The 24,125-nt window shown below is 43.1% G+C and overlaps 3 protein-coding genes across 3 annotated transcripts; all 3 read right to left on the bottom strand.

Moving 5' to 3' along the window:
• On the bottom strand, positions 1 to 5,013 carry LOC144709310 (transcription coactivator). The gene is made up of 10 exons (XM_078582832.1): positions 4,693 to 5,013; positions 4,520 to 4,609; positions 4,329 to 4,433; positions 3,351 to 3,452; positions 3,115 to 3,199; positions 2,970 to 3,036; positions 2,844 to 2,888; positions 1,486 to 2,637; positions 702 to 918; positions 1 to 414 (listed from the first exon to the last, which is right to left on the bottom strand). Exons 1-10 carry the CDS (start codon positions 4,777 to 4,779, stop codon positions 124 to 126), a joined length of 2,241 nt encoding a protein of 746 aa, XP_078438958.1. The 5' UTR covers positions 4,780 to 5,013; the 3' UTR covers positions 1 to 123.
• Positions 5,014 to 12,302: 7,289 nt separating this feature from the next.
• Positions 12,303 to 15,844, bottom strand: AAE7 (acyl-activating enzyme 7). Its single transcript, XM_078582805.1, has 3 exons — positions 15,572 to 15,844; positions 14,398 to 14,988; positions 12,303 to 13,346 (listed from the first exon to the last, which is right to left on the bottom strand). Exons 1-3 carry the CDS (start codon positions 15,788 to 15,790, stop codon positions 12,450 to 12,452), a joined length of 1,707 nt encoding a protein of 568 aa, XP_078438931.1. The 5' UTR covers positions 15,791 to 15,844; the 3' UTR covers positions 12,303 to 12,449.
• A 346-nt stretch (positions 15,845 to 16,190) lies between these two features.
• On the bottom strand, positions 16,191 to 17,739 carry LOC144709304 (small COPII coat GTPase SAR1A-like). The gene is made up of 3 exons (XM_078582819.1): positions 17,343 to 17,739; positions 17,120 to 17,251; positions 16,191 to 16,642 (listed from the first exon to the last, which is right to left on the bottom strand). Exons 1-3 carry the CDS (start codon positions 17,469 to 17,471, stop codon positions 16,322 to 16,324), a joined length of 582 nt encoding a protein of 193 aa, XP_078438945.1. The 5' UTR covers positions 17,472 to 17,739; the 3' UTR covers positions 16,191 to 16,321.
• Between the last annotated feature and the right edge of the window lie 6,386 nt (positions 17,740 to 24,125).

Raw genomic sequence — 24,125 nt, 5'->3', positions numbered from 1 at the left:
GAGAAATCAATCGAGAATGGGATTGTAGAACATAGAGAGAGAGATACAGAGACAGACAGACAGAGAGAGGAGACATAGAAAGAGACATAAAGAGAGAGAGAGAAAGACGTAGAGAGATGTTTTTCATTGGTGGCCGCTAAGGAGCCTGGCGAGGGAGTCGGCGGCCCAGGTAAGTGTGCCGAACAGCACGTGCCGGTCCAAAGGATAACCCGGCTTGCACACCAACTCCACCAGATAGTCCGCCACCACGCAAGGAATCTCCCGCCTTATAAACTCCGCCACCCACGGATCGCCACGTGGCGTCCCCGCGCTGATCACCGCAAAGTCAACCCCCTTTTCCAAAGCCCGCGTGTACGGCGGTGACGTGGCCAGAATCTCCCCATCCCCCGCCTTCACAGCCCGCTTCAGCGTGTCCTATAAAATTAAACAAATTAAAAACTTGCATGAAAAAAAATTCACCAGGGAATTATACTCGGATTTTTTAAATGTATAATTCACCAGGGAACTGTGGAATTGTACTCGGATTTTTGAAATGTATAATTCACCAGGGAATTGTACTCGGATTTTTGAAATGTATAATTCACCAGGGAATTATACTCGGATTTTTGAAATGTATAATTCACCAGGGAATCATACTCGGATTTTTGAAATATATAATTCACCAGGGGATTATACTCGGATTTTTGAAATGTATAATTCACCAGAGATGGGGCAATGCATTCGCCGTAGATGACAAAACGCGTGCCGTGGAGAGTGCCGTGGCCGGTTCTCTCTCTGAGGAGACGCCATTTACGAGGGGCTTCCAAGCTGATGGCGCCGTCTCCGGTCAGCCCGCTACCGGCCCACTCAAACTCCTCCTCGGCCAAGAACTTGCCCGCCGCGCCGCACGCCGCTAGATAATCCGACTTGAGAATCCACCTACAGGAAAATTAATCAGAATCAGTAAAGTATAATCAATCAGAATGGAAAATGATTGACGTTCTGAATCATAGAAGTTCAACATTTTGAGAAAAACTCATAATGTGGAGTTCCTGTCTCATCCTTTAATGATTTTTTCGTCCCATGACAAAAAAATAAAAAATCAGATTAAATAATCAGAGCCATTAAAAAATTAAGCAATGACAATTCAAGTGCAGGATCCCAATTCAGTCCGGTGCTGGGACCAGGAACTGATAGATGTTCTGAATCATAGAAGTTCAACATTTTGAGAAAAACTCATAATGGGGAGTTCCTGTCTCATCCTATAATGATTTTTTCGTCCTGGGACAAAAAAATAAAAAATCAGATTAAATAATCAGAGCCATTAAAAAATTAGGCAATGACAATTCAAGTGCAGGATCCCAATTCAGTCCGGTGCGGGGACCAGGAACTGATAGATGTTATGAATCATAGAAGTTCCAGAATCTGAGAAAAAAATTGTAAAATTTTATTGGATGACAAAATGGTTTTTTTTGTCTAATCTTAATTGGAAATTCTTTTTCTAACCTGCCGGAGGCGGCGGCGGCGAAGAACTTCTCAGTCCGGCGAAGCGGCTCCGGAGCAATGAAGTGGGTCGCGTCGTAAGACCAGTTGTGGGAGTCTCTGCAAAGCCGACCCTTCAAACGCTTGATCACCTGCTGATATTCCTTCCTCTGTAGACGGTGCCCGCTCAAGATGAATCGCGAAGAGTCTTCTTTCAGTTGACTTTTCGTTGACCTGTTTTCCTTCTGCGCGTCATCCGTGGATGACGTTTGGTTGACGGACTGGGGAGAGATCTTGGGTTTATCATTCAGGTCCTCTGTTGTGACAGTGTTGGAAAGAACAGAGCTATCTTTGCTCAAGCTGCTAAGTTTTCTCTTTGCGACGACTCTTTTGCCACGAGCTATCGGAAGAGATCCTCCACTGGGATTCGAAGGGGGGCTCTTCGGCAAATCAGAAACCGACACGTCGGATTTCTCAATTGATACATGTCCCAGATTCTTCGCTGTTCCGTTTCCATGCTCGGAATCTTGATGTGATGAGCTCGGACTGGCAGAGGAACTTAGAAGAACCGGAGATTTTCCACTTAAGCAGGGATTTCTTCCTTGTTCATCAGATTTCTTTGAATCTGGAGACTTTCCAATCAGGTCAGGAGTAGCATCGGGAAGAACTTTTCGGACACTCGACCCTGAAATTTTTCTAAGTCCCGTCTTGATTGGCCTGGAAGAAAAAACAGGCCCATTTTTCTTTTGCGGAATGCTTCTTTGGCCATCTTTAAGATCTGATCTTTGATCGTGATCTTCCTGAGCAACTGGTTCTATAACAATTCCGGAGCTTGGCTTTGCTATGTCAGACGAGCCTTTTCTAGAAGAAGTCGGAGACAGTTCACTGTAGGTATCTTCCTTGATGATGTTCTTTGTTTCTCTGTCGCCTTCGTTGATGAGTTCTCTTGTGACTGAATCTTTGATAGGCGAGTTCCTTTCGTTTGATGGGCCGGGTAGTGATTTTGAGTCTAGAGTTTCTGACGGACCCACAATTTCTTGCTTGATCGTTGCTTCTTGCTTGTTCGTGTTCTCTGATGTGGCTGTTCTCTTCCTTGCTGATCGAAGCCTAGAGCACTCTTCAGACTCGTCGTCCGAGTTCTTGGCCTCGGCTTTCATTATTTCCAACTCCCAGCCGCTGTGGAGAGGAGTCGGTATAAATGAAAATTTTAACTTTCAGATGAAGTTGGGTTATTAAGTTTTTCAGTGTCAAAAGTTTAGGCATTAATGAGTAACTGAAGAGTCATGTAAAGAAGGAAATTCAGATTACCTATCTACGGTAGTGCATTAAACGCAAACCGATGAGAGCAAGAACAAAAATCTGCGTATGATAACAGATCTCACCTCATATTGTAGCTATCTTCTGGAAGGATTTTCCACGATCGCAAGCTATAAAGGATAAAGACAACCGTAATCTATATAAGGAGGCGTGAGCTGATAAGAATGAATCAGGGAAAAATATCAACGTACCAATCTTCTAGCCACTGATGATTGACAAGCTTTATGTTAACCCTTCGCGCAAGTTCATATTTCTCACCTGATTAAGGGTTGAAGAAGGTAATAACGACGAGTACGTCAGAGAAAAAACTAGTGCCCGGTCTTTGAATTAACGTACCTTCGAATTTGTAGCAAACAAGATGAGTGACTTTGCTCGCTATCAAAGGCTTTGAGAACTGCGCACCCATCAAGTCTACCATTTTCTGAATACGAGAAAAAAACCTTCCTGAATCGTTTTGACGGGAGAGGCAAATGAAGAAAGAATATGGTTTATAATCTTCGTCCCCAGGCATAAGTAAAATATTGTTGAATCATATATTTCGTGAAAAAAATATCCCTGGCAAAAGAAGATACCATTATATCATCACGCTCTCGTCTCTGGTAACCGGTCAAGCATACGACCATTGATTGACTTCCAGGAATCCCATTTAAGTCTCGAACGGGTTTGTATAAAATCTGGAATGAAGAAAGGGAAATTCGTTGAGAAACTAACATTGAATATTGGTATAAGGGCAACAGAGCAGACGTTAATCAGCGAATTAAAGAAATTTACAAAAAACCCTGACGAATGATAATGTGAGAAAGCTGCCATGATGATAGATAGCATGAATGTTGAAGAACGACATCCTGCTTAAAGATGAAAAGTGAATATGGTATGTGCCTACTGTTCTTAAGCGAAAAGTAAAAAAGTGAGAAAGCTATAGTTTTAGCACTGAATCTAATATGGTATCAGATCCCAATGCATATTTCGGTCATAAATAATTTATTTCAGAAACCTCCTTAGTTGGTCTGTGCCTACTGTAAACAGATTACTGAAACATGATGCAAAATAATAACCAAATGAAGACTGCAAAATCATTTCGATACTATAATGTGCTCAAGAATTCAAACAGGTATGAATTAGATGGGAAAAAAAGGAATTCGCCAATGCTCACACAAATCAGCGCCACGCAGTTCCTTTCAAATCATACAACCCGCATTCTGAGGTGAGTTAGTTTGAACACAAACACCAGCCTTTGCTAATTTCTCCGCACTACTTTTAATTCGTCAGATGTTCATGGTTTCGGGTAATTTTATGTAAAATCAGATAAGAGCTAAAGAGCTCCATCAATTGAGTTTATCATGTGTTTTTTTATCGAAAGCCTGTCTGATTGGCTTGTCCTCCATGTACACTCTTATGGCTATGCTTGCATTAGCTTTTCAAGCGTTTTTTTTCCAAATGTGTTGTAGAATGATACTCAAGATCCATTTTTTCCTTTCCTTGCGGCAGATCATATTTTAAGGATGATTTTTTTTGCAAATCAGAACTGGATTTAAATCAATTCAACTGACCCGGTCGGGATTGGCGAGCTCAGAAAAGTCCACACTGTCCTCAATCCACAGCTCTGTCACGAGTACTTTCCCATCATTCCTCGCCGCAACGCAGATGGGATCATCCTGCAAACCCAAAAAAAATGATAAAAATTTCCGGCGTCCAGATAAGAACAAACGAATGCTTGTGCTTTGAAGCTTGAGGAAAATACATGCAGGCGACCGCAGGCGATGACATGAGTGCACGTCTCATCGTAGCGGCCCGCGTCGACGCCACCCCTCCGTACAAGCTCAGATCGGTACTGCGACACCAATGACACCAATTCCATGAAGAAATTCGGGAACTACGTAAGTAATAAAAGAAATCGACGAGGAAGTGTTAAACCTGCGCCTCCGAGACAGAATCGAACCCAAAGAGCACAAAATGAACACCGGAGAAGAGCTCTGACTCCAGTTCTGGCTCACCGGCCATCGTTTGCGCAGGATTTCAAGGCTCAGAACGAACAGAATAGATCCCAAACAACATCAAAACCTAATCTTCGCTCGGATGGATATGCGCTCCTTGCGGCAACGACTGAAGATCTTCTCAATGAACGAAATCTTCGATCTTGCGTCGCTCGACAGTTGAATTGGAGAAATTGTAGAAATCGGATCCAGAAGGGCGTCTATCTGGAGTTCTGTATCGCCGAACAAAAATTAGGGCCTGTTTGATTTGGCGCGGGAACGAGAACGCGCGGGAAACCAGCTCCACTCGTGAAATCCTGACCGTTGGATCCCACACGTGTCTAAAGAAGAGTCTAGAAGAGGATGTTATTAGAGTTTGTAATTGTGGTAGTTTTGGTCAAATTTATTCGAGTTTATATTTTCAGAACTATGCTCGGGTGTGATAATTCTAAGTTTCTCCCTCTTATTTACAGTTTTGTGTTCACTGATAATCGGTATGCACACCATTTGTTTTAATGATTTTCTTTGTTAAAGAATGAATATAATGTTGGTATTAAATGAAAAGAGGAAGAAGACCAGAAATGCAAGTCTAGTGATTACCAGAATATTACCCTTCTAATCAGCCAAATAAGTCAGATCCAGATATCATGGATGTCCCACTTATACTTTATTATTAGGCTTTTGATGTATGTTTTTCGAAGGGAAATGGTCGCGGGTCGCACATTTCAATGGATGTTGTCAACAAGAAAAATCATGGATCATATTACTAATGATGATCCTGCACACAATGATTGAAATTAGTTAAAATGGATCTATGGATGGCTCCTATGGTTACCGTGGCTTATGCAATCAAACAGATGTACAAATATGATAGATAATTGTAAAGTCATTTGTGAGCCAGCTCATCTGAGTAGCTTGAACAAGGAGGAGATGTCAAATATTTATGAACTGACATCCCCCACATACATTGTGAAAATTAACACATATCCGTCTTGGAATATATTAATTTTTTACCGCAATTTGTTGAGGAAAAAAATCATCAGGACCGCATGATGAAATTATATGTCTCCAATTATATCATTCAAGCTCTCTAATGAGACTCATAATCATTGTCATTCATCTACCATGATAATGAGAAAGTCCATTAATATAAATAACAATGACCACATTATAATGTGATTGTATTATGAATGAGTGCTCATTTATAGACGTGCATCTAAAACATTCATATCCGTTCAATATTCAATAAGATATTTAGTAATTCAGATAAAATATCACTATCGGTTCTTGCTCATGTGATTGGAATGGCTGATATTTTATCCATTTGTGTTTACACATTGTTTGATAGCAGGCGCTGTAAATGAAGATTGGATTATAAACCAGATTAACACCATGCCACAATAATATAAGTGGTCCTTTGTTGCACAATAATATAACACTATGCCAGCTCATCTGAGACGCTTGAAAAAGAAGATGCCAAATAATTCTGAACAGACATCATCCGCGTGTATGGTAAAAAAAAATGAATATTTGTCCTGGAATATATCAAAATTTCACTACGATATTTGTTATGGAATTAAATCATCACGACCACTTGATGGAATTATATATCTCCAAGCCAATCACTGTTATTTATGATTCAAGCTCTTTAATGCGACTCATAATCATTGTTATTCATCTACGATAATAATGATGAAGTCCATAAATATATATAACAATGACAGGATTATAATTTGATTAAGTTACGAAAGAGGGCTCATTTATAAAGGTGTCTAAAACATTAATATAAATTCAAAATTCAATATGATATTTCATTATTCAGATAAACCATCGCAATATGCTTTTTCTCTTTTGATTGGGATGGCTGATATTGTATCCATTTGTGTTGACACACAGAATGATAGTGGGTGATATACAGGAAAATACTTTGTTCAATTGTACCATATGAATCTCTAGATTGTATCACAATTAATCATCAACCAGATGAACACCATGTCACGATAGTGTGAGTGCTCCTTCATTGGAGACACCAAGGACATGTGATAAATTGATAGCTCTATTTTTCAATGATCTACGAGTTTGATAACGTAATAGATTCCAAATGTTGATATGTTGGATACAGTAATACAATGGTGAAAATGGTTGCGCTGCAGAGAAACGACCTTCTTCTACTGCATTGAGAGGAGATAGAAAACAATAAATATAATAAATTCAAACTCTTGGCCGATGCTGTAAAAATATTATAAAGTTTTTTAACTGTATGACTATTACAACTAGGAACATCAATTAGATTTTGACACTAGTCTTCACTTGATATTCACATATAATAAGGATTATACATGCACAATTGACACAATTATGTCAATATATGTGGCCAAAAAATGAGCCAATTGATTAATTAGGGTAAAATCTACATAGTTGTGAAATTGAGTTTGATAAAAAATACTTATAAACCTTCACTCCTAAATAATTTATCGAGATAGGAATGAGCAAGGGTCATCTCGGCACGGAACGGATCTCAGGGAAATAGTTCTTGAATAGGGTAAATTATAGAGGTGCAAAGGATTATATATAGTGTAAGAGATAGTAACTAGATGAAAATAGAGATCACGACAGAGGTAGCAATAAATTTAGGAAGACATGATGAATACCATACCAGTAACGGATCATGATCAAGTGAGTAGGATCTCAATCTTAGGATGAAGGAAGATATAAGCGATGGCGGTGAGACGATTTGAGGGTTAATGATAAGAAGAAGCTGATTTAGGGTTTAATGATTTAAATTTTACTAACTCAGGGTTTAATAGAATATAAGAAGATGGGAAGGCAATACATCATGAAGACAAGAGTGTGGTGCATGGCGATGAAGGTAGTGAAATGGACGTAGGGTGAGGATTCAAATGGGGTAGAAATGCTTTCTTAGACACAAGAAGAGGGGAACACATGACGAGTTCATGAAAGTGTAGGTGACACAAGAGGTGGATGGTGGAAGATGATAGATAGGGACTACGATGGATGATGATTGATGTTGGGGATGGATGGGAGTGATAGATGATATACCTAAATGTGTTGAAGAATAATCAATCTAAGGAAAGAGGCTAACCTTAGATCCCTATATTCTGTCAAGATCAATGAATTTCCTTATGCATATAAACCTCCCCACTTCTCTTTGTCTCTCTCCAAGCACTAAAGACACCAGGAAAAACCTTGATGGACCTTCAAAACTTCACTTTCTCTCAGTCTACCTCACTAGGAGGAAATGAGCTTAAGTATGTTTTTTATAAAGCTCGGGAGCTCAATTTTCAGATCCAACAATATTGATAGATAGAGGAAAAAATAAAAATCTAAAAAATATTTAAAATTTTAGCTCAGCTAGAGTTCTAGATCGTCAGATATCAAGCTTGAAATTGGAGGACTCCTAAACATTGATTTAATCAAAAGATTTCTCTCTCTTCGTCCTGGTCAATGACGTCATGTTGTTCTGTTGGGGTTTTGTCTTGTTGTCACATTAAATGCAATCATTGGCTCGGATTACCCTATGTCATCCTTGATTGACAGCTCTAGTCGTACCCCATGTTGCCTTTGGAAAAAGACAAAATTAACAAATAACTAAAAAATATTAAAATATACTATTTAATATGTCCAGCTAATGTGGCGGCGCGTCAGCGCTCCCCTTTTAAAGTCAATAAGAATATTTCACCTGGAACTACATGTACACTAGGCCCCAGGTGTTTTATTACACATGGGATAACTTCAAATTTTGACCAGCCAAAACTATTAAAGAACTCCTTTTTTACAAAGTTTGAGCCTCGGTCTTTGCTTAGCATTTATTGAAAAAAGATCTTCTTTTTTTATTAGGTCACCCATCTTGCACTGAAAAAGCTAAGAAAAGAAAACATTAATCATTAAATGTCATTATGGCATTGTAACTTGCGATGCCATAACGGTCTGCAAACAATGATTGCCTAACACTAATCATTAATAGCGTTTGATGATTGGTTGTCTCCTATCATTAACATTAAAAGTGGGTTGGTTTCCATTTCACGAATTGAATGTAAACACGTGGCAATGCAGAAATTAAGGGCTTAAAAACATTAAAAAATTAGTATTAGATTAAATATAAACCAATATATAGACTTACAAATTCATATATTTTTGAATATAATGTCAAAAAATTCAGGAAAAATCATATTTTGACTCAGAAAATTATTCTCGTTTAGTATTTTGTCAAACAAAAAACCCTAAAATTCAAGATATCATGCTAAAAATAAATTTAATCATTTTAAGCTTGATAACATGCATATATATTTAATTTAATGTAAATGATCATGTAAATATGTTCAGATAAATCCATTAAAAATATATGTTATCACCAATTACACATTCCACATCTCTTTCAACATGTAGATAACGAAGTCCATGAATACATGCAATAACTAAGTTAAGTATGATGAGGTCATAATACAGATATTACTAGTTTTTAATACATATATTAAACATATTTTATATAAAGGATTCTCAAGAAGGATTTCTAAATAGACCAGTAGTATAACATTATCTAGTCTCACTAATATGATAATTATGGCTGATCACACGTCCATTAGTGTGGATAAACTAAGGATGTATAATGGGTACTCTTTAAGGAAAAAAAATAGTAAATTGATACATATAAATCCACAAATTATTAGACACCATAGGATTTTCTTCCGCTGGTATAATAGGATACATCTGAATGAATACAATGAGTTGAAGTCCTATTCCAAGGTAGTATAATAACAGCGAAGGTTTTTTTTATGATACCCAAACACATAAATTCTAACATCGATCATTAAGGAGAATTTGATAATTTTGCTTGCCCTACGTCACCCTAAGAGGATCAAGAAGATGAAACACAATACATATACAATAATCAAAGATAGATACCATTGGTGAGTCAATGCACTCCTTTTTATCTTTTAGAACATGAGGTGTACTTGGCACTCCAAGGGCTAGAGACTCAACCTATCGATTAGGTTGAATCAATATGTCATTGATTAATCTACATGATGATATAGATAGTTAATTTGGAAACTTAATAAAGGTTAATGGGCAGCATGAATCCTCAACTAGACTAATATATAGGCCTAGAGGGTCACATGAAAATGGTTTTTTAGACATTGAAAGATATAGTTAAAGTTGAGGGATTTTATTGATTGGGTTAATTCTCACATAGTAGAAGGAGGGGAAGTCCCGTTACACAATTCACCCAGGCTATATTTTTTTAGGGGCCTGCCCACATTCTTCCTTCTTCTCTTTGCTCCTCTCCATTCATGATGTGATGAGGTCGGCATAACAATACTGGTCTAACCATAACGAAGCCAATAAGATAAAGGAGGAGATCCAACATGCTCAAGATTGCGTGGACATGTTTAGAGGATGTACACTTGAGCAGCTCAACACGTCTTTTCTAGAAAAACTGATAAAGCATGGATACAATCTGTGCACATGTCATTTGATTGAATAGGGTTTTGATTTGATCAATGGATGCGGTTGATTCATCTACATTTGAGGTGCCAAGATAAATCACATGTTCGAGAAGATACAAGGGTTTCATCAACCTTTCATGGAGCCTTTCCTTAATTACTTATCATATATGCATAATTTATCATTTGTGTGACACTCCACGGATGACTTAGGGTATGGTCAACTATCAAACACTAATTGGTAATCCTAGTTAGGACCGATACAGTGGACTAATGAATCCATTGTTCCATCTTCCTTGAGTTAGTGTCTTCTTATATTGAGGATACACAATCCAATATTGACCATTCAATAAACCTTATGTAATTTATTGCATCCAAACTAAGCTTGTCTGAATCTGGTGATAAAGGACTCATAAGTCACAGCCAAAACACAATAGTCCACTCCTTTGCGTATCCATGATATGTTACATTCATATTGAATGGTTTGAGGACAATTCGGACAACATGATATGTTACATTCAACTTTTGCCTTATTTCTCCTGTTTTTCCTCTTTAGTGTCCATTCTACGGTATTTTGAAAATTTTGAATTTTCCATATTTCTTGCCTGTTTCCTTTCTTTATGGCCCCTATTGCCATTATTAAAACTCTCCCTTTTTTGATGGGGATCTTATTTTGCTAATTATTTGTCCATTTGAATATTTTGTATTCCGTTTCATCTCACCTGCCACAATCATATTGTAAATTGAGAAAATAAGAATTTTTTTTATGCATTAGGATAATGTACATCTCCTCTTACATTGCTCATTTTATAATTTTGGATATTTACGTATGATCATTTCCAATATCTATCTTTTGACTTTTTTTGTGCTGCTCAACAATAAATTCTCAATGTCTTGATTGGGATCATGCTCCCCATACCCTCTTATACTGATTTTTACATTATTTATAACCATTGAAAGACATTTTTTGTCATCTCACTTTTACTTCCTTCCTTTTATCCATTCCCAAAATAGTTTTGATATCATCATAATTCACTAATAAATTCATACAATCTAAGACTTCATTATAAGCATTGCACATGCATAATAATTAATATATTTTATTAATAATTATTAAAATACAAATAGTGTGATAGGCTACCAAGACATTTGCAATTTTACCAAGACATAAAAAATATAAAATAATTAATAGTCTTATTTTCTACATTGGATATTACCCATCTTCCCTATATTTTACATTCAACGTTTGTGGGAGTGTGCACATATTATACTATGTTCTCTATCACTGAGACAAGTAGTCCTCTTATTTTTTCTCCTTAATGTCCAATCTACATTATATTGAACAATTGATTTTTTCATTCCTCTTTTCTGTTTATTTCTCTATGGCCTCTATTGCGATAATTAGAGCCGTCCCTTTTCTGATGGGGATCTTATTTTTCTCGTTTATATACTTTGGATTTTTTTCATCTCACTTGCCACTATCATTTTGTCACTCGAAAAAATAAGAAAAAAACATTTGACGCATTGGAGTATGCACATATCCTCTTACATTGCTCTTATATTCTTTTGGATATTTATGTCTGATAATTTTCCAATACTTATATTTTTAGCTCCTTTTGTCCCTCTTGACCATAAAATATCAGTGCCCTGATTGGGATCATGCCCATCTCCTCTTATACTGCTTGTAATGTTATTTAGAACCACTGAAAATCATTTTCTGTCATTTCCCTTTTGCCACTTTCCTTATATCCATTGCCAAAACCAGAAGACATCCTGGTTTTTACCATTATTCGGTTTTTTACAAATTAGTACTCTTCCAACTACAACATGGCACGGGTTTATTTGGACCAAAAAATCAAACCACATCATATAACAAGACCTTACAAGTAATGTTCAACAGATTGGAATTCATTTACCAACATATTTTTTTCTTCCAGTTGAAGCGATTTCTATAATTATTTTAGTTGCCTTAATAGGTGCAATTACAATCTGTTACTCTAACTTTTGCTAAATTTGATTTCTACAATTGATACTAGTCTCCCCAGTTTCTCCAGTGGGATCATGAGCATCCCCTCTTCAACACCCAGTAAATACCATTATGATACTTCACCAGCATATCCTGTTGACGAACGGTTCCGTCAAATACAGAGATGGGGGAGAGCCAAACGAAGGAAAGAGAGACACCATGAACAAGGGCCAAACGACAAGGAACGCACAAAGAAACAAGCCTCCTCTCTCAGAGCCTGCTCCTCTTCACAGGACCCATCTGCTTAGCCCTGTCCCTGAGCAAATTCTTCTGTATCTTGCCCGTAGCAGTCTTGGGGAGAGGCGCAAAAACAACAGACTTGGGAACCCAATACCCGGGCAGCTGCTGGCGGCAAAACCCAATAATATCCTCCGCCAACGTCGCCTCCTCGGCCGGCGCGACGTAGCCCTTTGCCGTGACGAAGGCGCAGGGCGACTCCCCCCACTGTTCATCCTCTCTCGCCACCACGGCGGCCTCCAACACACCCGGGTGCTTGTACAGCGCCTTCTCCACCTCCAAACTGCTGATATTCTCCCCCCCGGAGATGATAATATCCTTGGCGCGGTCCTTCACTTCGACGTACCCGTCGGGGTGCTTAACGCCGAGGTCGCCGGAGTGGTACCAGCCCCCCGCGAAGGCCTCCTCGTTGGCCTTCGCGTTCTTTAGATAACCTTTCATGACGATGTTTCCTCGCAAGACGATCTCGCCAATGGTGGAGCCGTCGGCGGGGACGGGCTCCATTGTCTTGATATTCACCACGTCGAGGCCTTCGAGGCCGATGTATCGGACTCCCTGGCGAGCGTGGACTCGGGAACGAGTCTCGGGGGGGAGAAGATCCCACTCTGGTTTCCAGGCGCAGACGGTGGAGGGGCCGTAGGTTTCGGAGAGGCCGTAGGTGTGGGTTACTTTGAAGCCGAGAGAGGCCATGGCGGCGAGAACGGGGGGCGGGGGAGCTGCGCCGGCCGTCATCACGTTTACTGTCCGGGGGAGGGGGAGGATCTTCTCTCCTGCCGGGGCGTGGCAGAGGGAGTTGAGCACCACCGGCGCCGCGCAGAAGTGGGTCACCCCCAGGTTGGCTATGGCGGAAAACACCGCCCTTGGAGTCACCTGGAGAATATCAGGGATCGTGAAGAGAAGGAAGAATGGTGATGGATCACGGTAAGTCATGAAGAAGAAGAAGAATTGTCATGAATTACGAAGAAGAAGAAGAAGAATAGTGATGAATTAGAAGTAGAATGACAGTGAGTCATGAAGAATAAGTGTGGTGATTAAACATGAAGATGTGTGATGATAAATCATGAAGAAGAAGCACGATGATGAATGTTTAGTAACCAGTGTGGTGATTAAACCTGAAGATGTGTGATGATGAATCATGAAGAGGTAAATGCACGATGATGATTGTTTAGTAACCAATGTGGTGATTAAACATGAAGACGTGTGATGATGAATCATGAAGAAGTAGAAGTATGAGGATGATTGTTTAATAACCAGTGTGGTGATTAAACATGAAGATGTGTGATGATGAATCATGAAGAAGTAAAAGCACGATGATGATTGTTGAGTAACCAGAGAGGTGATTAAACATGAAGAGGTTTGATGATGAAACATGAAGAAGTAGAAGTATGATGATGAATGATTAATAAGAAGTGTGGAGATTAAAGATGAAGACGTGTGTTGATGAATCATGAAGAAGTAGATGTACGATGATTAATGATTAATAAGAAATATGATGATTAAACATGAAGAACTAGCATTATGACGATGAATCATGAAGAAGAAAAGGCCCAATGAGGAACGATGAGCAAGAAGAGTGCGATGAATGAATCACGAAGAAGAGGAAGTGCGATGAATCATGATGAACTATGATGATGAATAGTGATGAACGAACATGATGGATAAGAAATGTGATGCTGAATCGTAAACGAGTATGACGATGAGTCATTTTGAGTAGACTAAGAAGCGTGATGATGAACCTTGAAGAGGAAGAAGAAGAAGAGGAAATAGAAAAGTAAGATGACAAATCACGAAGAGGTTTGATGATGAATTTTCAAGAATAAACGCGACGATGAATCATGCAGGAGGAGAAGAAGATGAAGAACATCGCCATGGTCTGAGCAGTGGAAGGAAATTCCAGCGACGGGTTAAAGGAGAAGCTTACCTGGCGGAGGCAGACGCTGGTGCCAGAGAGGGCCGCGAGCGTCCAAGTGAAGCACCAGCCATTGCAGTGAAACATGGGCAACGTCCAGAGATACACAGGGCCTTCGTTCATTCCCCAAACAAGCGCCCCACTCAAAGCCATGAGATAAGCGCCGCGGTGGTGCAGAACCACGCCCTTTGGGCTGGACGTCGTGCCGGAGGTGTAGCCAATAGCAATACTCTGCCACTCGTCCTCCGGCGGTCGCCACTTAAACTCCGGGTCACCGGACAAGAGAAACTGTTCATAGTCTACCGCGCCGCGACTTAGCGCGTAGTTTAGAGCGCCTCTATCGCAAGTCTCGTCGGGGATGACGATCAAGAGAGGGCGGCGGAAGCTCTCGTCGTTTTTGTCTTGGATGATCTTTATCGCCTCTTCGGCCAGCGTGAAGTATTCTTGGTCTACCATTACCACCTCGCTCGCAGAGTGCTCGAGGAGGAAGGCGACTGTCAGCGCGTTAAGCCGGATGTTGACAGTGTTCACCACCGCTCCCGCCATGGGAACTCCGAAGTGGGATTCGTATATGGCGGGGACGTTGGGAGCGATCACCGCGACCTGGGTAAAATCTTAAAAGGTTCATCGACAGACTCTTATTTTTTAAGTTTTCTTACCGGGCGTTAGTTCTGTTGTCGTAGATAATAAGCTATCATTCACTTATAAACTCATTAACTGTGGTGTTTTATTTATATGTCCTGAGACTAAGTCCTTCCTGATGGGAGAAATTAGGAGTTGACCATAAATAGGGGACTCAGAAACGCCTTCCCTCAAGAAAGATTCAGATATATTATTCAGTTCTTTTTATTTCTTCATACTTTTAAGTATCTGGTTATCGCGATGGGATGAAGATAACTTTTAAGTTTTTCTCTCATTTGGAATGCGTAGAGGACGAAAAATAATATTAAAGAATTGAAGATGATGAAGAAGAAAACGATTGGTAACGGAGTTTGGAAGCTAATCTTGGAAGTGGGGACGATCATCAAGGAATCGACGGATGGAAACCAGAAGAAAGTTTCAGGAGAATTGCTTAAGACGGGAAGACACAGATCATAATCATGAGCACTTCACGAGAAATCTAGCTCAGGCTATAGCAGAGGGAGCAGGAATGGGATAACAATCAAGAATCGAGGGGGAATCTGACCGTAGAGCCGGGCCCGATCGAACGGTTGGAGAGGGCGGAGGCGAGGCGGCGGCAGCGCTCGTAGGTCTGCTTCCAAGTATATCGTAATGTTCCATGGATGACCGAAGTTCTCTCCGGATACACATACGCCGCCCTCTCTAGAAACCATAGCGGCGTCAGCGCTGTGTAATTCGCTGCGTTCTTCGGCAAATCATCAATGTCCCGACCCATCTCCCCCATGATATAAGGAGAGAGAGAGAGAGAGAGAGAGAGAGAGATGACTCAGTGGCTCGGAGAAGAGGTTAGAGATAATTTATAAGGATACCTTGAGCCTTACAGTTCTTCGTTATCGCGAATGATGGTATCCTGGCCGCACGCGTGGCAGATGATCGTGATCTCGAACGTCCAAAAGACAAGGGCGTGATGATTCTGATTACGGTACATGATGATTTATCCTCGGAGAGTTTGATCTCTGCCACGAAGAGCAAATCTATCGCGAGCGGTGAGCCTCGTTGCTGACGAAGCCAGTGACGACACTGACACCTTCTTGACATGATTAGATAATTTTCATTTTTCAGACCCTCCCTCCTAACGCCGAAAATTCCATACAAGCGCTATCCTCTCAGTAACTACGACTCGGTTCTTCAGCCTTTCAACCTCGGGAAAATCATTGTTCGTAGCCATTACGGCTTAATTACGGAGAAAAGTAAACTCATTGACAAAACAACATAGAAGAAGAAGAATAATAATAAGAAGAAGATGATGATGAAGCTACTTGATGTACTGAGAGAGCCAGCGGAAGCCTTCGCCGTAGCCCATCTTGCGGACAACGCTGCACATGAAGATCTCAATAGGGCGGAGGTTGGAGCCGTCGAGCTTCACCGTGCCTTTGCCTGTAGTGAAACCGCCGAGGCCGAGATAGTACTGAAGCTCTTGTTCAGGCGCAGCGTATGGGATGTCGATCTTGTTGCCCAGAATGAGGAAAGGAACTCCAGTTAGCGACTCATCAGAGAGAAGCCCGTCTAATTCCTTCTTCGACTCGCCGAATCTCTCTTTGTCCGCTGCGTCCACTAGATAGACAACCGCGTCCACCTGCTCAAGAATCACAGATGGGATGTTGAAGCTTCTTCCTGGGTTATGAACCTCCGTAGAGAATTTTTCAAGAAATCGATTCGGAGAAATGGTGGTGAAGAAATCTCTGAAGAGTGCGATAAAGGTTTGTTTGACAGAAGAAGATCGAAGAGTTCTTCTCAGAGCTTTGTGAAATAACCCTGAATGCTCAAGTCCTCTGCGAATTCTTCCCGGAATCAGAAAAACGAGAAAGATCTGATCTTGGCCTGGAAATGCCGGCATAGATGTCTAACATTCATCAAATTTACGATCAGGAAAAGGAAATCAGAGCGAACCAGATTCGGCTTGCGTTCCTTTGTTTCTTGACACGAATCGGTTCTTGAAGAATGATATCAAAGCATTGCCGAAGAGCATTGGGTTAAAAGCAAAGTTTCATCTTTGGGGGAGAAGAATAGAGCTTTTTCAAGAATGGATGAAAAAAAAGAGCGGAGAGGAGACCTTAGCGTAGTAATCCTTCCAGACGCGGCGCGCGATCTGGTGGCCTCCCAAATCGAAAGCTTTGAATTTGATCTTGCCGATGCTCAACTCTTCCGAAGTGGGATGCTGGGTCGGCTGATGCTGGACAAGTCTCTGTACAAACAATTTTGGGGACGAATCAACGACCCATGAAAATTAAAACAAAAAAAAAAAACTTAAAAGGGAAAGAAGAAAGAGATCAAACCTCATCCTTGAGCATGTGAAGAAGGGTGGTCTTGCCCGCGTTGTCAAGACCCAAGAACAAGATTTTGGCCTCCTTGTGAGAAAGGCCGAGGAAGGAAAGGATACCATAGAACCAGTCGATGATAAACATTGGCCTTTCCGAAGATGAACCGTCGAGGAGATCGTACTGCTAACAAGTCTTTCCTGACAGAACAAAGGCTGAGAACATCAACGTTACTTTTCCAGATCGAACGTAGTTCTCTCTCTCTTATTTCTCTCTATCTCTCTCCTCCCTGTCTCTCCTTTTCACGTCGGTGAAGCTTGGAAAATGCCCAGATGGACATTATTCAGGGGGCGGTAAGCATCGTCATCGAAGGGGAAGTGGACCGTCGATCGTAGAATGGAGGGTTGAGATGATGTCGAGAAACAACGAGTATCCTTTAATTTCCGGGTGTTTGTTCTGGAATCCAGGATGGTCATGGCTGTGGGAAATAGGTTGGTGGTAGGTGGATGATGAGGTGGTATGTCGGGATAGATATTCGTCGTCATCGGATGGCCATGAGGCGTAGATTCTAAAATGGGTGGACAAGATCCTTCGGCCGTTTTCTCAATTAGGATCTGGTTTTTGCTTTCGTCGTTCTGCCTGAAGGAGAGAGAAAGAGACGGAGAGGTTGTCCACCACGTCAGATGGGTCAGCCCATTTAATGAGTCAAGCAAAGTTGAGGTGTAGCAAGATCCTAACTCATTAGTGCATTGATATTGAGAGGGAAGGTATCCTCTCCACATGGAGATAAATCACATCTTTTTCATCCTCAGTTTTTATTGATTAATGGTTCACATAATCCAGATTTGTTTTATCGGATACAAGAAACGTACTTTTGTATTCATGATTCTTGGATTCAAGAGTCAGTATACTTCCTGATGTTAGGTTGTTACAATCACTTCAATTCAGAAATCCATTTCCCCAAACTGGATTGGGCATGAAGATTTTTTTTCCTAGTGAAATATTGGTAAGTGTGTTAATTCAGGTAAAATTAAACAAGACAACTGAAAACTAAGGGGATGTATTCCTTCTTCAACAGCCTTTTGTTTGTATTGTGGGGGGGGGGGGAGTTTTCCAAAATCTTCATGCTTGTGTCCCGATTGACTGATATTGAGATTCCAAAAGCTGGCTGTGAAGGAAAGATAAAAGACACACATAGAAGCTAATGAAGTAATTTATAGATCCACGTGGGTTTTGAGTTAAAGGTAGATGTCTCTTCCTGGGGTGATTCTTGCCAATATATGGAATTGGGCAAGTCTGAAGGATGTGGATCCACATATTTTTAAATTCTCTATCTATTCAACGTTATCCCACCTAAATGACTATAATTCAACCTAATGTGCCAAGTGGTTTAATTTTATCATAGAGAGAAGAATATGCAACGACAGAAATTAAAGGGTTCTATCTGATTTAGGTCCTACCCATTCAATACCAATTGACAAGATCAACAGGAAATGCCCACACTTCTAGGTTCTTCATAGCAGACAACAATATATTATTCCTAATATTTTCTCATCATTCTAGAGACTGTAGGAGGAACCAGAATAGTTTCATCGTCATCTAATCATGCCGTCTGGTTGTTATCACCAAAGAAACTTTGGCCCATGTATACAAGTCTCTTATCTTGCATTAGATACCTTTATCATACATATTAGGTCGATAACATATTTATGAAGTTTTCTCAAATTATGGAGAAAGTAAAGGTGATGGTGATTAATATTGTGAGATGCAATCCCAACTTGACATAACTGATCATTTTTTACAGACATTTAGAGCAGAAATGTTAAATTTGCACACAAGCTTTGATCTTAACCATATTTTGATTAGAGAAACACTAGATTGTCATTACATAAATCTCATAATGTAAACCATTTTCACGTAGAACATGATGAAGACAAAGAACCTACATTTCATTTCATTATTGAGAAATGTAGTGTTGAAAGACCAATGCAATGATGGAAATATATGTGGCCCGAAAGTCAATCACACATTCCATATCTCATTCCATGTTCATTAATAGAACCTATTCATTGTAGTGCACATATGATACTTATAATGAATTCCATGAATACATGATTAGGCTTAGTGAATTATGATGAGATTGTAATATGGAGATCACTAGGCTTTGTGATGCAGGACGTACGCCCAGGACGTCGTCCCATCGTCACCGAGTATGATGGCTCGGCGACGATAAAGGATGTGTATCGGGAGCGGCGATGTGTCGTCCGACGATACCCTGACGGGTATGTAACTACTTGGATGTAGAATTCCCTACGTGTCGTACGTGCAGGCTCCGACTCGAGGGAGGCGCCGAGCTCCAAGCTTGGACGAGAGTCGCTGGGTGACGACGACGGGGGCCTCTCGAACCTCGTCGGAGAGACGGAGGCGTCTACGGCCGAACGGACTCAGTCCGTAGGGCTCGCACGTGACGGACGGACTCGTCCGCACCGGTAAGACACTCAAATCGTAGTCTTCTCTCGTTTTACCACACTCACCTACCTAGCCCGAGCGCGGTGGAGTCGAAACGAAAATATACTGCAAGGAATAAATAAACGAGCGTCGGAGAGTACGGCGTACCTCGACGACGGGCTCAAAGTGCAGGAATTCGACGACGGCCGATGTCGGAGCGGGTTGGATGACGGGTGCCGGAGAGATCACGGCGGCTTGACGGGCAGCCGCGGTGCCGGAGCAGCTGGTAAAGATTGGTCGTCGAGGTCTAGGCGTCGGAGCGCCTAACTAACGGGGTGGCGGTGACGCGCGGATGGTGCGGAGCGGTGCAGGGCAGCGTGGTCGTCGGAGAGCGACGCGGTGGGACGACGGTGCGAGCACGACGGCGGTGTTGCCGTGGTCGGACGTCGGCGGTCACGGCGGGCGCAGCACGGGGCGCTGGCCTGGCGAGGGCGTGAGCGGGCGGCGGCACAGCGGTGCGGCGGCAGGCGGCACGGCGGCACGTTAACGGCGAGGATGGCACGGCAGCGGTGCGGGCGGCATGGCGGCGGCGCGATCGGCACGGCAGCGGCGCGGCGCGGCAGTGGCGGCGCGCAGGTGGTGCGGCGCGCGCCGCGGTCGGCGCGACGTGGCGCTGCGCGGATGGCGCGCCGCAGCGGGCGCTGCTGACAGCGCGCAGCCGCACGGCGGGCGGCGCGCGTGATCGACGGGCGCACGCGGGTGGTGCTCGACGACGGCGCATCGAGCAGCGCGCGAGTGGCGGCTGCGTGAGGGCGGCGGCGCACGCACGGCGGCGTGGCCTCCTCCCCTTCCTCTTCCTCTTTCCCTTCTTCCCTTCCTCTTCCTTCTCCTTCTTCTTCCCTCTTGTTCCTCTTCTTTCTGTTCTTCTCAAACGAGGAATTGAGACCCACAACCTGTTCGATAAAATGCCTTACTGAAAGAAAATGGGTCTCCCTGACCTAGGGCGCCCTCTCTTCCTTTATAACGGGGAGAAGAGTTGGGCCCCAAGTGGGCCATGATGGGTCCGACTTGGGGGCCCTTCTAAATGGGCTCCCCTTAACACATACAAGACAGAACTGAAGAAAATAAAGGGGAAATGAGGGGGAATTTGGGGGAAGAAACGAGGGGAGAAGGGTGGATGGAGACATCCATCCCCTCGGTGGAAAAACAACGAGACACGACCGTCGCGGGAGCGACGAAACGGGACAAAAATGGTCAGAAGAGACGGGGTAAAACGAAACGTGAACGAAAGAGAACAAAAAGCAAGAAAGATAACCGGAGCAAGGTCACCCGGTCTCCAACGTCGTGGGCGCGGGGCGCGGATGACGTCGATGACGATCCCTTGATGGCGTGCGCCATCACTTTGATCATGTGTTCCAAATATTCCTATGTGAAGGATACAGGAGAAGGACATTAAAGTATCCGGATACACACAAAAGAATCTGGAGATCTGTATCTTTTTTTTTGTGGCAAAAACACGGTGGTGGGTACAGCCAACCCTAGGGTTGTGCCTGTTGACCGATCCATCCGTGTCCTGGACGCCACCCAGGAGGGTTTTATTTATTAAGTGAAGTGTTTTTCAATGTTTTTAGGCGTGGAGCAAGTATATATATCCCAATTACACTCAGATCCCACTCGTCCACGCCCATAGTTTAGAAAAAGAAAAAATACATAACTGATATCTTGCAGGCGCTCGGGGAAGTGTGGTCGTCATCGTCCCTCCAGAGCCACCCGGCGGTATCGGTGTAGGTTGGGAGAAATCGTTGCCTTCATGTCATCAAGCGGGGGCTGAAGTGCATGGGGGGCGCTTGTCGGGGGGGGGGGGACATCTGTTCCTCAAACTCCACCGTTCCATGCAATTATCCAATCCCGCGGGCCTGTCGTCGCGTGGGTTCACCGGGTATGGAGGGTCGGTAGGCCGAGACGATCGACTCGGTAACATCCCCTAATTGTAGAAGTAAGCGCCTGCCAAGAGAGAAAGACGGAGGAGGGGGTCCGTGCGTGTACCGCGTGATTTGCGAGGGCATCAGCGGTCTGGTTGCCCTCTCATAGCTGGTGGCGAAAGCACTTGATTCAATGGAGACACCGCATAATATCCTGCCATATCGGTGGAGGCGCCACTGGGAACATGTACTTGTACGAAGCATATCAACTAATACCCGTGAGTCCGACTCTACGACGATATTGTGAAGGTTCCGCTCCTCACAGAGGAGTAGACCATCACGTATCGTCATAGCCTCGGCTACTGTATTAGTCTGTACTCCATAAAAAGAAGAGAAAGCGAAGAGTATACTCCCTGTATGATTCCGAAGGATACCGCCTCCCCCAGCTGGTCCCGGGTTCCCTTTGGCCGCGCCATCCACATTCGATTTGAGGATGTCAACTGGCAGTGGGAGCCAATAAACAATCCTGTACTGAATGCAGATAGGGGCATGGGTCACGGGCATCCCTAAAGATCCAAGGAACTCGTAGGCGAATGCTGAGCTGCCGTCTCGGGGGGGGGGGGATGAGGCGGTGAATACGGCGTAGCCATAACTTGACCCGACGTAGGATATCCACAGCGCGCATGGGTGTACCTGCAAAACGACAAGAGTTTCGCCCTTTCCATATCTCCCATAGTAGATAAGCTATGGTGATGTATAGGATGGGGCGCCGTTTAGAGTGTATTGGCAAGAGAAAGAGCTTGCCAAAACACTCAAATGGGGTTAGTAGACGCCAATGATCTGTGATTGGGCGCCAGCATGCCAATGCTACCTCACTATAAAAGAAAAGGTGATCCATGGTCTCTGTGTGGGGAAGTGAAGGACAACAATGGCAGCGGGAAGGTAGCGAGTGCCCTATACGGATCACTCGATCGTCAGTCGGGAGCCCTCGATGTAATAATCGCCAAAGGAAAAAGGAGAATCACGTAAGGATGGCCGGATGCTAGATACGGCGACCCCAATGCTGTATAGGGGATTTTGGGCAAAAGTGTTCCCAAGAAGAGCGGCGCGTGTAGGCTCCATCAGATGCGAGTGTCCAGATAGTAGAGTCAGAATTCGAGTCCAGTGGTGTAGTCTGGACCTCAGGAAGTGTGTCCAGGGGGAGACCGTGTTGCTCCTAGAGGTGTGACGTATTGCCTCTGAGCAATTGAGTCACCGTGAGTCTCACTCGGTGTGGAACGAACTGGGGGCTGCAAGCGAGGGGCTCATCAGCATGCCAAGTATCATACCACACACTGATGTCACCTCGTCCTATATGCCAGCGTGTGACTTGAGCCATCTCAAGCCAATGGCGCTGCCATGCCCGCCACCTCCTAGATCCCCGAATATCTATCTCGCGATGTGACCATTCGCCATATTTGGCGTAGATAAAATTCCCCAATGGGGAGGATGTGGTACGCATACGCCATACAAGCTTCTTTTGAAGCGTGTTCTGGACGTCCGAAAGTCGTCTGATCCCTAGACCTCCTTCTTCCGTTGGCCGACATGCTTTCTCCTAAGAAACCCAGTGATGGCACATCTCTCCCTCGAGGTGACCAGACCATAGAAAACGCGCACATATGCGTTCTACAGAGCGGAGAACGGTAAGAGATAGTGAATGGACCGCAAGGGTATGTAACGGGATACTCATGAGGACATGCCGAATAAGTTGGATACGGCCTCCTGGGGAGAGGAAACGAAATTTTCATCCCTCTAGCTTCTTTCTAAGCTTACCCAGCACGGCATCGGAATAGTGATGACGAGCGGGACCAAGAAAGATAGGGCATCCAAGATAATCGAACGGAAGGCATCCTCGTGAGAATCGTGTATAGTGCTGGAGTATCTCAGTGCACCTTATAGTGGTGGAGGGTCCCACTATAAAGCTACTCTTCGAGGCGTTAACGAGCTGTCCCGAAGCGTGCTCGTACGCGGTAAGGACGCTCATAAATTCCTTAATGGATTTTTTAGATCCATTGAGGAACAAGATGGCATCATCAGCAAATAGTGAGTGCAAGAGAATCGGGCAACCCCTCTTCGTAAAGTACGGTTGGATGAGGCCTTGATTGATCGCCCGTGTGAGCGATCGACTGAAGACCTCCTCCATCAATATAAAGAGGGTAGGTGAAATAGGATCACCCTGCCTGAGCCCCCTTGTAGCCGTGAAAAAGCCAGTGGAATTTCCATCCATCAAGAGGGAGAAGTGATTCTCCCTAATGCAAGCATCGACAAGTGCAATGAACGCCTCCGTGAATTCGAAGCGTCGCAACACTTCGAGGAGGAAATTCCACTCAACTCGATCAAAGACCTTCTCCATATCAAGCTTGATGATGACATTGGAGCCCTGGATACGAGT

This window comes from Wolffia australiana, chromosome 1 (assembly GCF_029677425.1).
Source record: "Wolffia australiana isolate 7733 chromosome 1, ASM2967742v1".
Lineage (NCBI taxonomy): Eukaryota > Viridiplantae > Streptophyta > Magnoliopsida > Alismatales > Araceae > Wolffia > Wolffia australiana.
The sequence above is the reverse complement of the archived record's forward strand: the minus strand, read 5'-3'. Positions and strand labels throughout refer to the sequence as shown.